The sequence below is a fragment of the Puma concolor genome, chromosome D4 (genome assembly GCF_028749965.1).
Source record: "Puma concolor isolate L17-30 chromosome D4, mPumCon1.1.hap2, whole genome shotgun sequence".
Lineage (NCBI taxonomy): Eukaryota > Metazoa > Chordata > Mammalia > Carnivora > Felidae > Puma > Puma concolor.
Window position 1 is genome coordinate 8,843,394 of NC_141679.1, and position 14,793 is coordinate 8,858,186.

The 14,793-nt window shown below is 46.0% G+C and overlaps 1 protein-coding gene across 4 annotated transcripts in view; it reads right to left on the reverse strand.

Annotated features, from left to right (window-relative positions):
- Positions 1-1,952: 1,952 nt before the first annotated feature.
- Positions 1,953-14,793, reverse strand: part of VLDLR (very low density lipoprotein receptor) — a 31,572-nt gene continuing 18,731 nt past the window's right edge. Inside the window, exons 5-20 of one of the 4 annotated variants that reach the window (XM_086684930.1) lie at positions 14,647-14,769; positions 12,573-12,944; positions 12,328-12,450; positions 12,118-12,240; positions 11,538-11,657; positions 11,275-11,400; positions 10,112-10,283; positions 9,065-9,283; positions 8,015-8,133; positions 7,342-7,481; positions 6,899-7,040; positions 5,917-6,063; positions 4,969-5,052; positions 4,512-4,592; positions 3,484-3,653; positions 1,953-2,603 (exon numbers count right to left, since the gene is read on the reverse strand). In XM_086684930.1, the coding sequence (XP_086541056.1) occupies positions 2,568-2,603; positions 3,484-3,653; positions 4,512-4,592; positions 4,969-5,052; positions 5,917-6,063; positions 6,899-7,040; positions 7,342-7,481; positions 8,015-8,133; positions 9,065-9,283; positions 10,112-10,283; positions 11,275-11,400; positions 11,538-11,657; positions 12,118-12,240; positions 12,328-12,450; positions 12,573-12,944; positions 14,647-14,769 (2,297 nt within the window). In that variant the 3' untranslated portion in view covers positions 1,953-2,567. The remainder of the gene's footprint in view (positions 2,604-3,483; positions 3,654-4,511; positions 4,593-4,968; positions 5,053-5,916; positions 6,064-6,898; positions 7,041-7,341; positions 7,482-8,014; positions 8,134-9,064; positions 9,284-10,111; positions 10,284-11,274; positions 11,401-11,537; positions 11,658-12,117; positions 12,241-12,327; positions 12,451-12,572; positions 12,945-14,646; positions 14,770-14,793) is intronic. The other 3 variants (XM_086684932.1, XM_086684931.1, XM_086684933.1) reach the window with 3 other exon arrangements.

The following is a 14,793-nucleotide window of genomic DNA, read 5'->3' on the forward strand; positions in this document are numbered from 1 at the left end:
CCAAGCATCTTCCTTCATTGTTTGATAAGTTTCATATTTTACCTCTTAACTAATTCTCGCCTTGTCTAGTAAACTCTGTGGACATAGCAAACTTAGGCCAATATGTTTCATGTAGGATTCTTATAGCTCTTATTTGGATACTGAAGCCCAAGGCTCTAGTTCTTCATAAAGTGTCATTACATGCTGAATTGACCAGCCATATTAACTATTCTTAATACGTAGTTACTTCATATCTTCAGCACTTGAGTTAGAGTTTCTGTCCTTGGCTACTTACAGGGGGTAGGGCAAGGTAAAAGATGGAGGTTGGAGACTCTTAGAAGGTTGGAGACTGGGACCTTGAACCTAAAAGAATACAGGTGGGACTGGAATGTAAGAGGAGATGATGGAGAATAATGCTTGATTTTATTCTTAAAAACTATGGCTTTGGGCCTTAAAGTTGACCTCGTAATGGGGGAAAACACTGGTATCTTCAAGCTTCCCAGGAGGGAACTTTGTGTTGCTCCAATTAAAAAAAATAAATCAGTGGGTTTTGTAGCATAGGGTCAAAGTACCAGACAACCAAAGGGCCTTCAGAGTTCAGATACGATGAATGCTAACCTACTTATCACATGGGCACTTCAGATACCCTATGTCGGCAGGCCACATCCTGTTTAGTGTAGTGACTATTTGAAGAGGAAGTAACAGGTGGACAGTTGAAGAATCCTGCCTTCACGGCTACAGCCTCTTCCTTCTATATTCCGGAATTGCACACCCCCCAACAAAAGCCCATGCCTTTCACCTTGATCCATCTGACCAAAATCACAACAGGTATCTATTAAACAATATGGCAGAAGCAACTTCATCTTGGATTGTTGATCTCTGCCTAAGCCACAACCGAGGTGTCAACTGCCTTACTTATATTCCACGTGCAAGTGGAATGGGAGTCACCCACCGATCTGTCATCCACTTTTCTCAAAATACTTCTTCATCCTCTTGCTCCCGCATTGGTCATTTAATCCCAAAAGGAATCCTGCCTTCTGCAGCAGACTCCGCACCTCATTTTGGAATTAGAGCATCTTCCCAGGAATTCACGCCTCCTATCTTCCCTTGCTTGCCCACATCCTGAGACTTGAGAGAAACGAGGCAATGGCCAACCTGATGGAAAACTTATTAAAGCCCCGTGCTACTTTTTCTTCTACCCAAATTCCTTATCTGCCCTTCATACTAAAAATGTCAGACATTTTCCATAGAAGGAATCCATGCCAGCCAGATTGAAAAATTAGAAGGTACTGCAGGTTATCCATGAAGTCACATTGGAACAGTGGTTTTTCAAATGTTAGCTTACATCAGAATCACCTGAAGGGCTTGCGGAAACATATTCCTGGACCCCACCCCCAGAGTTTCTCATTCGGCAGGTCTGGGAAGGGACTTGAGAATTTGCATTTTTAACAAGTTCTCAGAGGATGGAGATGTTAACCCCACTGAGAACCACTACCTTAGAGTTCAAGAATGGCACTGAATGTTACCTCTCCAGCCCTCTTCATGGAAGACTGTGTACACGTATAAAAGCAGAACATACTTAGCTCAAGGACAAGAAGCACTCATCCTGGAGCTACATATAATGATAGGACACGGAAAACAGAGACTTAAGCATGAAGAAGCAGAACTGGCAGAAATCTTAGCACAGGTTTCTAGATCAGGGAACAAATGAATGAGAAAAGGAACTTTCCCCTGAACAAGAGGAATTCTAGGTATAGGCTAAGTCAGCTTCTTTTACAAAATAAATAATTGGGGAACAAATATTAAGTGGTACCTTGTTCTCTTGGTACTTGGTTGTAAGAGAAAGTAGCCAAATTACAGGCTTAGTTATGCAACATCAAGGTCTGTATCACGTAGCTCCTATAGTTCATTAGAACGCTTGATTCTACTCAGGCTGTTTATAGAAGTTTATCCTAGAGGAATAGGCACAAACCGTGGGTAAGCTGCTTGGTTTAATTGTTTTAGCACTTGAAAAAAAAATGTACAGTAGTTTGAACACTCAGTCTTTGCAAGCCTCCACTGAGGTCCAAGGTTTCATTCATACGTACAAAATTAGTTTACAAATTTTTTGGCAATTTCATCTTAGTAACCCGTTTTATCCTATTGCCATTGTCCCAACCGTCGAAAAAGTTTACAATAATTTACATAGAAATATTTTCAAAGTGCTTAAGAATAGTGATTGTTTTCTGGGATATTTACAGATGGCCTATACAATGTATGTACAGGTGGTCTACACTATAGCACAAGTGTCATTGCTGGAATATGGCTTTCTAGGGAAAGTGCATATTTGGCCAGATGTGGCAATACTGTCTAGAAGTTCAAGGGTTAGATACTTGGTAACCACATCCAAAGCTGAAGTAGAATGTGGGCAGGGATATTTACAAAAGTCATATAAAAACGGTCAAGTAGACAAGCTTGATCCATGTAAAGATATCTTGATGTTCTTCCAGAATGGAGGAAGAAAGACTTCAGGCGTTGGCTCGGTTACCATTCCGAAGTGGGGGGAGGGTATTGGTCTAGACCTCAAAGGTCAAGACTCGTCTCAGAAGTCAAGCTAGATCATCATCTGTGCTTACAACTGATATCTGTGGAAGAGAAAGAGTACAGAATGAGCTTGGTGGTCACTCACTGGTAGTAACTCCAGTCTCTGAAATGAAGGACCTTGCTTTTGGGCTGGTCATTCAGAGACCAAAGGGGCATCCAAGGAAGTCAGATCTCAAAAAAGTATTGAGTTGTGTCCTTGATGCATTTTAACTTGAATCCATTGGTATCTACTTGGTAGACAGAGAAAACAGTGGAACTGATGCTGCCATTCTACTTAATGATCTTAAGTAGAATAGGGAAAAGACACATGTGTGCCATCAATTGACCACCATTCTTTGTTTTGCCCAAGAGCTTGAGAGAGGGAGTGCTGAGTACTTGTTTGGTTCACACTCTTCCCTAAGTGAAGGCCAAATACTCCAGTTGCGTTTCAACTGAAGAACAAGCAGCTGACTCTGCTGCTGAAAGGAAGCTAGCTATAGTAGGTGGGATAGGCCACTTCGAAGCATTTGGTATTGATGGCTAAACGAATCTCGCTTAATACACTGACTTTAAGCCAACTCCCCTATATAGGATGTGCTAATTTTTAAGTGTCCAGTAGACAGCGGCCTTAACAGTTCAAATAGGAGCCACTTGGTTCATATAAGTTGGTACATACATTTTCCATAACCAAGAAATATCTCCAATAGTACAGTGATGACCTTAGATCGACTTACTTGCTCTATATGGGGCAGATGCTTAGCAACTGACTGGCATGTGTTCTAACAGGCTACACTGTCTACTCTCCGGGTGGTAGATGTATTTTGTGGCTCTGTGATCCCAATGGCTCTTTCCAGCCCAAGCAACCATAGCTTGAGTCAGCCGTCTCCTTTCCAGAAAGTCCTACAGCAAGCCATGGTGTATCAAGACACAAAGCTGACTTACTGCTGGGTACGTGTGTCCAACAGAAGCACTGTGTCTGCCAATGTCTATTGACAAGTCCTCTTCGGTAGTCTTCAAGTACACAGGATTGTCAAAGTTCATGCTTTTCATGTTCTTGTGCTGCCAATTCCGCCACATCAAATAGCCACCCACCGCTGCCATTGCCAAGAGCACTGAAAAAAGTGAGAAGGTGACTAGGCAGCCTCTAGTCTCAAAACGTTCAAAAAAAAAGGGTCATGTTCAGGGATTGGTGATAGGTGACATGAATACAAATTTTAGGTTTTAGGAAGTTGGCATGGCTAAATGTTGGAAGATAAATGGGTCAGGAGCTTGAGACAAGTTCAGACCAGTGGTTAAGTGTCACTCTGTGGACTGGTGCTAAGTTCCACACAGCCATGTGGGCGAGTGTGGAGTCCTGGGCCCCTTCCTGGGCCAATTGAATTAAAATTGCACAAGTTTCTGGAGGGCTTTCCAAGTGTTCCCCGAGGCGTGTTAGCTAGGCTTAGAATCCAGTATTTGAGGACAAAGTGACCCTTTTAGCCCAGTGCTTTAGAATCCTCATGCCCAAAAATTGCTCTAAAAGTTCTTTCCCCGGAGTTTAATAATTCTTAACCATTTTTAATTTACCCTGTACAAGTCCTCCAACTCCTCAGGAAGGCATTAAAGTATCTGTATGTCTCCCCTGTGTGATGCATCATATACATTTCAAAGAGGGGAATAGACCTGTGTTCTTTACCTAAAGGGACGTGTTGTGAAAGGGGAAGAGCCAGACTAACAACTGTGAAGTAGAGAGCAATCAGCACCATTCATGGAATAGCTGAGAATTTACCACTGCGAGTCACTGTGCTAAGTATACCATCGAAGAGAAAGGTATGGACTCCGTGTGCCATGCTGGGGACAGAGTGAATGTGGTCAATGTTACGAGTACTGTGACCATGGGAGAGGGGTCTCTCTCTAGATGGATGAGAAATGTCCATCTGGTGGGTGGTGAACAAATTCATCAGACCCAGATACGTAGGGAATGTACTTACAGAGAGGAAGGATGGCCCAGGCAGCAGAAGTGCCTTTCGGAGGAACAGTGACCTCCGTTACCGCTGTGGTCACATTGATCCCTACAGGAGAATAAAAGGAATCGGTTTAGATGGACCTGAATTCAGACTTAGAAATGTATCCATCTGGCGGAGCACCTCATACCCGGTGCTCGTTACTGATGTTTAGTATCTACTGCTGTGTATACCAGGAGCAACTGGTCTACAAGTGTTTGAGAGGCACGTGCTAGAACAGCTATTTCACTAACAGTTTGCTAATAGAAATCTTAATAAGTCAGAACAGGCTAAGAATTGCAGGCTCTAAGTCTTTGGAGTTCAAATGCATGTTACCAATCAGGGGCAGAATGAGTAGTTACAGGCTGCATTAATTACATAAGCAATAAATACAGGGAGTGTGGCTGTTAGTTGAAATTCACAGTTGGCAGTACTGGCCCAGTACCTCCAGGAGCTAGTCCACTAGTTGGCGAACTTTCTATTGTGTTGAAACCCTTTGTCTCTCTGTAAGTCACAGTAGTTGCAGTACCTGAATTACAAAGACCAAGAACCTGGTTAATGCCAAGGTTCCAGAGTGGCTAGCTGTTTCGTCCAGATAAATCATGAGAATGGTTACTTAACACCACGGGAGACAGACAAATCACTGCTGAGCTAAAGTTGCACGGCCAAGGCTGAAAGAAAGTCTTCATGCAAAACCAAAGACACGTAAGACTTGGGACAGAACAGTCAGCATTTGGAATTTGACAATTCAAGAAGATGCACAGCCACACTTACCCCTGTCAGCACCATCCTGGAAGTTACAAGAAACGCTCTCAAAACCAGATTAGCAAACGTACTATTCTTACTGTCAGATTGCCTTGCAATGACTTTCTTAGTAAACTGACCTAATCTCTGCAGGGACTCCTTAGTAAGCTAATAAAAGCCTCACACTGCAAATTCCTTGCTCACAAGAAGTGACTTTAATTTGCCACGTAATGAAAAGCTAAGGACAAAAGATGAAAGTCAAGTTTAAATGTGAGTAGGAGATGGCATCGCCCACTGGGGCCGTAGGGGTTCCTGTAATGATGGCCTCTTGGGAGGAAAATGTTAAGACTCGGTTTAGTTATCTGCAAGTTGGCTAGCTCAGTGCTGTTATGGGCCTCACTGGTACAAATCAGTATAGTCGCAATCAGTCTTGAGTCAGCTATAGACTCGCCTGATGCTGATGTGAGTTAGAAGTCAGTTCTGAAGTACAGACATGAAACCCTGGCGTGCAAGTAGCAGATACATTCCCAAATCTATTCCAAGAATCAGAACAGAATTCTTTAAAAATCCAGGCTGGTTTTATGGCTAGTGTCTTATTCTGTTGCCTACTGTTGTGTCCCGTTGGTGGTTGTAAAGGAAAAAGCCTTACTGTGGCACTCCCGGCCGTTTTCTTCTAGATTGTACCCATTGGGACAGGAACAGGTATACTTTGGAGAGTGATCGTTAATTTGTGGTGCTGGCAGGCACAGGTATTCACATCCTCCATTCTCCATGTCTTCTTCACACCAATTTTTACCTATTGAGAAATAAAAGTCCTTTAAAATAGGTATTCTGGTGCCTACTATACATGGAGCCCTGTTCTAGATGCTGAAGACATGAGCCCTTGTCCCCAAGGAGATGAAACTTGTCTATCTGTCAAACATTGGAGCTCAACCAGTACAGTGAAGAAAAAATATAAGGGTACAGGAAGCATGCTCTAAGGATACCACAGATCCAAAGAAACTTGTGGGAAGTCGCATAAGGATTATGCCTTGAACAGGTGGGTGGTGAGGGAGCAGGCGGGGGAAGGAGGTACCCACTACTGGTCCAAAGCTTATAGTGAAGACTCAAGGGAAGGAGATTAGCATGTTCTCCTTCGTCTTTGCTTTGCCTTGCTCCCACAAAGCGGAAGGAACCCAGCTACAGGGAGGTTTAAGGCTTTCTGTTACATAGAACCAGTCAAGTATTTTGAGCAGGAGATAGTATGAACAGATGTGGTTGAGGATCTACATAGAAGATGTGTCATGATGGGGAGGCAGAGAAAGTTTCTGGCATAAAGCTACTTTTGATGATAGTACAATCATCTTAGTATAAGAGATTGACGGCCAAAAGTTATGGAAAGCCTGAAATAAAAGACTGAACGCTGAGGGTTGGAAGGGAACACATGAGTTGAAGTTCTACAGCTCTCGAGGAAGTCAGAAATTAAAAAAAAAAAAACATCAGCTTTGAAGTGTTTGAAGTGAGGGGAAGGAAGGGAAATTTTCCATTGTAGAGCAAGTTGAGTTGCTAAAGAGCTACCAATACCCAAGCAGGTACTACATCATGCTGCTGTCCTTACAGTGGCCTTGCGGGGCCGTGCTCATCCACATTACCTGATGGCTGTACAAGTTCATGATAGACAATGATGTCTTGGGCATCATTAAGGTTGTTAACGAGAGTGGCCAGCTCTGATCCAGTGAATTTATTGGCCCCATAGACTGCTTCATTTTCCCCATCGATCCAGTAGACACGATCCTAAAACAGAACACCCAAACGAGTATGTGTACCTGGGATTAACACAAGTCATTATCTGAAGTCATCATCATTTACTTGCAATTTAATGGACCAAATTTATTGAACACTGGTCTGGGACACTGGATGTCCCAGACTATAAAAGATGCAAGTTGAGGTTTCTTAAAGTGCCGTAAGAAATCAGCATAGAATTTGTCCCATGTTGTAAGTGTCCAACCCCCTCTTCTCGCGTGCCTGTTCTTTCTCCCCCAGGACGCTACAGTAACTCAGAGGTACACACTTAGACACGAGGCACACATCTCACCTCAAATATCGTTAGTGCGAGAGGATGAGCTAGGAACTCCAGAGACTTGAGGACAATCCTACGATCTTGGCCATTCAAGTCCACGCTGGACAACATGTGCAGCTTGGAGTCGAGCCAATAGAGACGGCTCTTTATAAGGTCTGGGGAAGAAAAGAATTGTCAAGGCACGATAAGCTGTCACAGCTCTGGCTTCCATTGAAAATATCCAAAAAGTCCAACATTCTACATTCATGGGTTCCTTCCCCAGCCCAGTTTCGTAAGGGGGTCCCACAAACCTTGTGAAGCAGCTGGCAGAATCTGTACACATATTCATTCTGGGAGACTAAGGGAGTGCCTAAGGTTCTCCAAGGAGCTTCCTTGAGAAATGTTACATTATATAGAAGTATTAAGTTAGCGTGTTGTTCTGCCCCTACGGGATGAGAGTTTCCAAGGCCCAAGTTCAGGCTTCCCTGAATTCCCGTCACCTATTGGGTCCAAATGGACATAAAAGCTAGCGGTGGTGCAGCAAGTAATTTGTTAAGTCCACTGTCCCACTTGAATTGCTCAGTTACTCTCTTCCAAAAGTCCTGCTACAAAGGGAACCATAGAGAACTGTCTGCCATAGTGCAGAATAAACTGTAGAGAGAAGCGAAAACTGCAGAATTGGCGGTCAAGGAAGGAAGAACATACGTACCAAGGGTAATTCCATTAGGCCATTGGATGTCCACTGTCACCAGAGGCCGTCTATCAAATCCATTCATGCCCGCTTTTTCTATTTTAGCGGGTTCTCCCCAGTCTGACCAGTAAACAAAGCTGGGAAGAGTCAAATGAGATTAGCCTCAGCGGTGTGGAAGGCATAAACTCGTAGTTTGCGACACACATTTAAAGAATGGATAGAAAACTCGAGAGACGATCAGTGACAATTCAGGGTCTAAATTATGTTCTGGGGAAACAAAAGTGAACACTGAGAAATCTACAAGCTCATTATGGACTATATTAATCTATATAAGTGTGGCACTTATATTTCAACCCCAAGTCACAGGTTAGGTCTTTCTTTTCCAAAAGGCCAATTCTTTCAGAGGACCCAAAAACAAATACATGCTAAGTTTTAGGGTAGGGGCTGGCTGATTATGTTCTAGTGAGGATTCATGGGGGTCAACAGTGGGTACTACAGGCTCAGTCAACTTCCCCAGCTGCTTCCCTATATTATTTAGTGGCAATTTAGGGAGATGTCTCTGTGAAGTGTTGCTAGACAGGTCCATTTATTTCCCCCGGACTCTCAGACAACTTGGACATGTAGATGAAAGCTTTGAGGTATTGTGGTTACCACAATCCCCCGACTCGTGCTGGTACTTGGGTTTGCTCATTGGGAGCTAACGTAACAAAGAATTCAGACAAAAATTAAAAATCACTCAGAAAGAAGGTGGGTGGCCACAAGGGCTCAGGTACAGCTTTTGGTGCATGTCACAGCAGACCTGTCGTTTCATTAATGTCAAGCAGTGGTCATACAGCCAGGGAGGGCCTGTGGTACAGTCCACCATGGCATCGCCGACATCTTGAACTGGATAATTGTTTGTTGTGGGGAGCTGAGTCTACGGCCACACCACCCTGAACGTGCCCCACCTCGTCTGTTGTGGAGAGCTGATAAGTCTTGGGATTTCAGTACTATTTCAGCCACGGGGATAGCTCCTGGCATACACAGATAGCATCCAAAAGGCTGTAAGATGAAAAGCAGACTACAAACCCAGACAGTGGGTCCACAGCTATGGAGGCAGGCTCCCGCAAGTCAGAGTTAAACAGGAACTTCCTCTTGGCTCCATCTAGGGTAGCTACTGAAATAGTCTTAGAAGCCGCATCCGTCCAGTAGATGGTCTTGTACACCCAATCAACAGCAATGGCTGCAGGATTATAGACATTGTCGATCATTTTAACATGTCTACCAACCTTGTCATCAATTGAGGCACTGAAACAGAATAGGTCACAAGAAATTTAAGAGTTTGACACCATCAGAGCCTGGAGAATGGACTTTCTGTTTACAAAATGGTCAACAGCTTTGTTCAGAAGAAACTCTAGTAACACCACAGCTCACCACTCAGATTATTTCACTATGCCTCTTACTGGTCCTACACAATACTGTCCATTATTTAGTTGCTGTTACGTATTCGATATGCAAGAATGACCCATTTTTTTTTTCAACGTTTTTATTTATTTATGGGACAGACAGAGACAGAGCATGAACGGGGGAGGGGCAGAGAGAGAGGGAGACACAGAATCAGAAACAGGCTCCAGGCTCCGAGCCATCAGCCCAGAGCCTGACGCGGGGCTCGAACTCACGGACCGTGAGATCGTGACCTGGCTGAAGTCGGACGCTTAACCGACTGCGCCACCCAGGCGCCCCAAGAATGACCCATTTTTAAGTGAAGCTATTTGTTTCAGGAACCATCGTCTGCGTTTCCATAGTTGCGGTTAAGAAAAAGCTGTCACTACCATTTCTAGCTTATAGCAGCTATGAACAATTGTCAGTTAACTAGAGAGAAAGGGGTGAAAATAGGAAAAGTTAAGACGTGCTTTGTGATAATCCTATAGCTATAGCCACCTTGTACTTGACAGATGATTTAGTTTCTAAGGAGGAACTGATAGTCATATAATAGTTGGAGAATCAATCAGCGTTCAGATGTAAGAGTCCCAGCTCATCAGATACTAGGTTGGAGCTACAAATTCCTCCAAACCTTCCCAAAGACCAAGTGACAAGGACTTGATGTCGAGACGCCATGCACAGAACTGAAGTTACCTGAAGATGGCCTTTTGGCTTAGATCAGCCCAGAACAGCTTCTGAGCAGCGATATCCACATCCAGAGCCACTGTGTTTCTTAGCTGTTCAACTAGTTGGATGTATTCTTTCCTCTCCAAGCCAATCTTCCGGATGTCTCTTCGATTAGTGAAGATCAGACTTGGTTCTTTGCCTGCGAGAGAGGAGTCAGGTTTATTTGGTTTTGCTGTAAGAAGGCAAGGTCCTTCTGAGTCAGCTCCTCCTGGAGGAGGAGCACTTGTAAAGTAAGGGCAATGCTAAACACCTGAGGAATATTCTTGCTGCACTCCGTGTTCCCTGGGACTGCAAGTACTTCCCACCATCGAAAAAGGCCGTCCTGGGGTCACAGCACTCAATGGGAGGGTGGCTGATGGGTAAGTTACTTACTGGGATTGCGCTCAAGTCTGGGAAGCAGAGAGTAAGCAAACCCGGGAGGTGTTCATGGTGTCAGACGCAAAAGAAACTGACTAAGGCAGGTGTCTGGGGAAACGATAGTCTGTTTAACCTATGATACTGCACTGTGAGTCAGTAGCACGGTTCCCAAGTACAGATAGTCCCCAACTTAGGACTTTTTAACCTTACGATGGTACAAAAGGGGTTTGCGTTCTGTAGAAACCACACTTTGAATTCAGAGTTTGGATCTTTTCTCGGGGCCAGGGATAGGTGCTACCAACCTCTCTTGGGATGTTTTCTCATGATACTGCGCAGGAGCTCGGGGTCAGCCCCGCGATTACACGAGTGACCAACCGATCCACCAACGCCCATCTGTACCCATAAAACCATTCTGCTTCTCACTTTGAGTACAGTACTCAATACGAGACAGGAGCTACTCGATACCTGATGATAATACAGGCTTTGTGTTAGATGATGTTGCCTAACAATAAGCTAATGTAAGCGTTCTGAGCACATTTACGGTGGGCTTGGCGAAGCCACGTGACTTGGCAGGTTAGGTATGTTAAATGCATTTTCGACTTAGGATATTTTCAGCCTACAACGGGTTTATTGGATTGTGACGTCATCGTAAGTCAAGGAAGAGCTGCACTGTTTTAATTCCATATTGAGTTGACTCTTGGAGTCACTGGCTGTAGCTTTCGTAAGCACTTGCTCCTAAGGTACCAGAGCAACACGAACCCAAGTCCATTTACCTACTGCCTTGCACACGCCAGTGGCAAGATCCATCTGATATCCTCGACTACATTCACACTTATAACCGCCTTTTAGGTTGATACAAATTTGGCTGCAGATTCCCGGGTTTTGGCATTCGTCAATGTCTAGGAGGGAAATTAGAATCAGTCTTGCTGTGCCTAGATGATACAGAGATACACAGTCTTTTCCAAGTCCCCCCCCTCCACCGCCACCCCCCCCCCCCCCGACCCCGGCCAGGGCTCAGGCTCCCTCCCTGACTCACCTCCACAGATTTTCTTATCTATCAGTTCAAACCCAGCTGCACAGTCACACGCGTACCCTATAACAAGGTCCTTGCAGATGTGAGAACAGCCACCGTTATTAACCAGGCATTCATTGACATCTGAAATAAAAAGGGACTAGAGTTACTCAGCACCTTACTCCAAATTGGTGTCTGCCCTGATGAACATTCAACCTTGGGGCTTTTTGTGATAAGGTATCTAGTTTGTCTGGCCCAACCCATGGTTTTCCTCCTTAGATCTAATAATCGGTCTTCAAGGTATGCATCTTGGAGGGTTTCAGGGGATAGAAAACCCGTCTCCTTGGCAGGTTACTAGTTGGCTAAGTAGTACTTAGTCAATTTCCCTATTGTTGATCTGTCATTTATAAGGAGGTAAGACTGTGTACCAGTTTGTCACTGCTTCGCCTTCTAAGGCATAAAAATGCCACTCTGGAGCCCAACCACTGAAGTCGGTTCACCACAAGTGGTTTAAGCAGGCACTGTACGGGTCTGTGTGGCATTAACTGTGGGCCAGGTCATTGGCCTTCCCCACCCTGTACTCAGGCCACCGGGGTCCACTTACGACATTCTTTGAGGGGCTCGTCACTCCAGTCCCTGCAGTCCTGCTCCTGGTTACATACTTTACTGATATCTATGCATTCCCCGCTTCTGCACTTGAACTTGCCAGGGCCCAAGCACTGATTGACTACAGAGAGAAACACAAAAGTGAGATTCCATGGTGGGGCCGCTCAGAGCAATCCTGCGACTCACCCCCAGGACGCGAGACCCTTACCGTTTTTGCAGTTGACTTCATCAGAGCCGTCCACGCAGTCTCGGATACCATTGCACTGCCTGCTGCCGTGGATGCAGCTTCCGTCCTCACACTCAAACTGGTCAGGGCGGCAGGTTCGCGAAGCTGCAGGGCGGGGGGAGGCAAGACCATGGGATGGTCAGCCAAGCCGTCCCAGCCGAGGCATGGAGGGGGAGGGGGAGGAGGGGGAGGAGGGAACAGGCCCTACTGATAAGAAGGCTACGTACGACAGTTGACCTCGTCGCTGCCGTCTTTGCAGTCGGGGTCCCCATCACACCGCCACTTCTTGTGGATGCACTCGCCCGAGCCGCACTGCGTCTCGCTGGCGGGGCACTTGGTGTGCATCCGCGGCTGGCGGCCGCACTGCTCCAGGGACTCGTCGGACTGGTCGGAGCAGTCGGCGTCGTCGTCACACACCCAGCTGAGGGGGATGCACGAGGACGTGCTGCACTGGAACTCGTGGGCGCCGCACGTCGGGGGCGCGCAGTCCAGCTCGTCGCTGGCGTCGCTGCAGTCATCCTGGCCGTTGCACACGAAATTCCTGGAGATGCAGCGGCCGCTGGAGCATGTGAACTCATCGGGGCCACACGTGATGTTGCCTGCGGAGAGACAGTGGGCTCCGCTGAGCACGTGTCCCGCAAGTGCTTTCCAGACTCTGGTCCCACAGTGTAGCATGCGGGATCTCAGATCACGAGCCCTAGCTTTCCAGCTTCACTAAAAAGCTAATGTGGATCTCTATCAATATCCAAATTCGTGGAGTATCTAGCAAGCCGTCCCGGTATGTACAAGAGGCAGGGACTCTTGAATAAGAACAGAAATAAAGGACCAAGAAAAGAGTTGAAGACTCTTAAGTTAATTGGAGAGGAGAACCACAATCTATCGGTAACGTAAAGCGACGGATAACTTGAACGAGAAAGGGGCAGTTCACTCTGAAAGGCAAAGACTCAGTTATCTCTCAATGGATAGACCACGGATCGGATGGTTAGCTAAAACTATTGTGTACCAGGTACACAGGCAAGACACTCGCAATAAGGATTATGACACTGTCACCAAAAAGAAGTCATCATGTTATACTACCACACATGGTTCCTTCTCTGCTGGTCCTTCACATGAGGATCCGGAATCACGGGTCTTAAATATTTTCAAGTGTTAGAAAGTCATTGCTAGGGCTAGAATCTCAATCTAGCAGCCGGCTAGGCTGATAACGATAAGCCAGGCAGACTAGCCAGTTTGTGCTTGGATTCAGATTCCTGCCGAATGAATCAAGGTCACAGTTTGGTGGTAATTAGGGTAGAAACCACGACTCTCTTGGGAAGCAAAGTCTAGATTAAAGAGGGAAACTCTGAGCAGCTCCCGGGCTTACCAAGCCATAAAAGCTCCATTCTAAGATTGAACACCAAAACTCACTGGACTAGGTGCGGTGATATTGACCTTGGAAGTCGACTTGTACACATGCAAGATGGACGTCTCGACCGCAAACACCCTCAGCTCACTTACTCTGCTGCATCAGGAGGCCCGTGCCCGTCAGACCTGGGAGGTGCAGCTTTCTGGGCCCTATAAAAGGGCGGTAGCTTGAAAGAGTGCTCACAGCAGTGTTTGTTCAACCTAGGTATTTTCCCAGGGCCTGGCCTGAGACATGGGGCACTTTATTACACATTTTCCAGGAACAGACACGTGAAAGCATGGGAAACCGAGCTCGTTTTTACAGGCAGGGACCGTGAGAAGAGACAAAAGTACCATCGGTGGGATGGAGTTTTCTTTGGGCATGTGCTGGCAAGATGTGAACGAACGTTTGTGCACCAAGTTACCCTTGGGAAAGGTCGAGCTAGAATCTAGCGTGGGCGTGGGGGGCTACGAAAGGCTTGTATGATGTTCACGTAATTTATTCCAATCAGCAGACCCACTGGAGACCGAGGAATAAGCTTTCTGGCCCTAGTCCCCTCCTCGTTTCATCGAGCCCCAGTGAGGAAGGCCCACGACTTCCTGTCCTGACGGAGACTGGAGCCCAACGCACGATTCTGTGGCTTCACTGAGCTGCTTCTAAACGCTCGTGCCCTGAATGACTTACCTGCTTCTCGCTATCTGCCTAGAAGAAACCCCGAAGCAAGCCGTGGTCAGTTACCATGGGAACGTGTGGCCGAGTTTCAGGGCAGTGAGGAAAGCCAAGGAGTCGAGCAGAGAGTGAGATCACGGAAAAGCGCGTCAACGGAGCTGTTCTCTTCACGCTCCGGGGAGCTTCCCTGCCCACCCTTGAGAAAAGGGGTCTCTGGGATACAAGCCACTCCACACTGGTCTTCTTACCACAGTTCTCTTCATCTTCTCCACTGTCACAATCGTGTTCACCATCACATCTCCAGGACACGGGGATACACTGAGTGGAGCGGGCGCCACAGCTGATTTCATTAATGCGGCATGTTCTCATATCTGTTGACGATATACAGTCTCAAA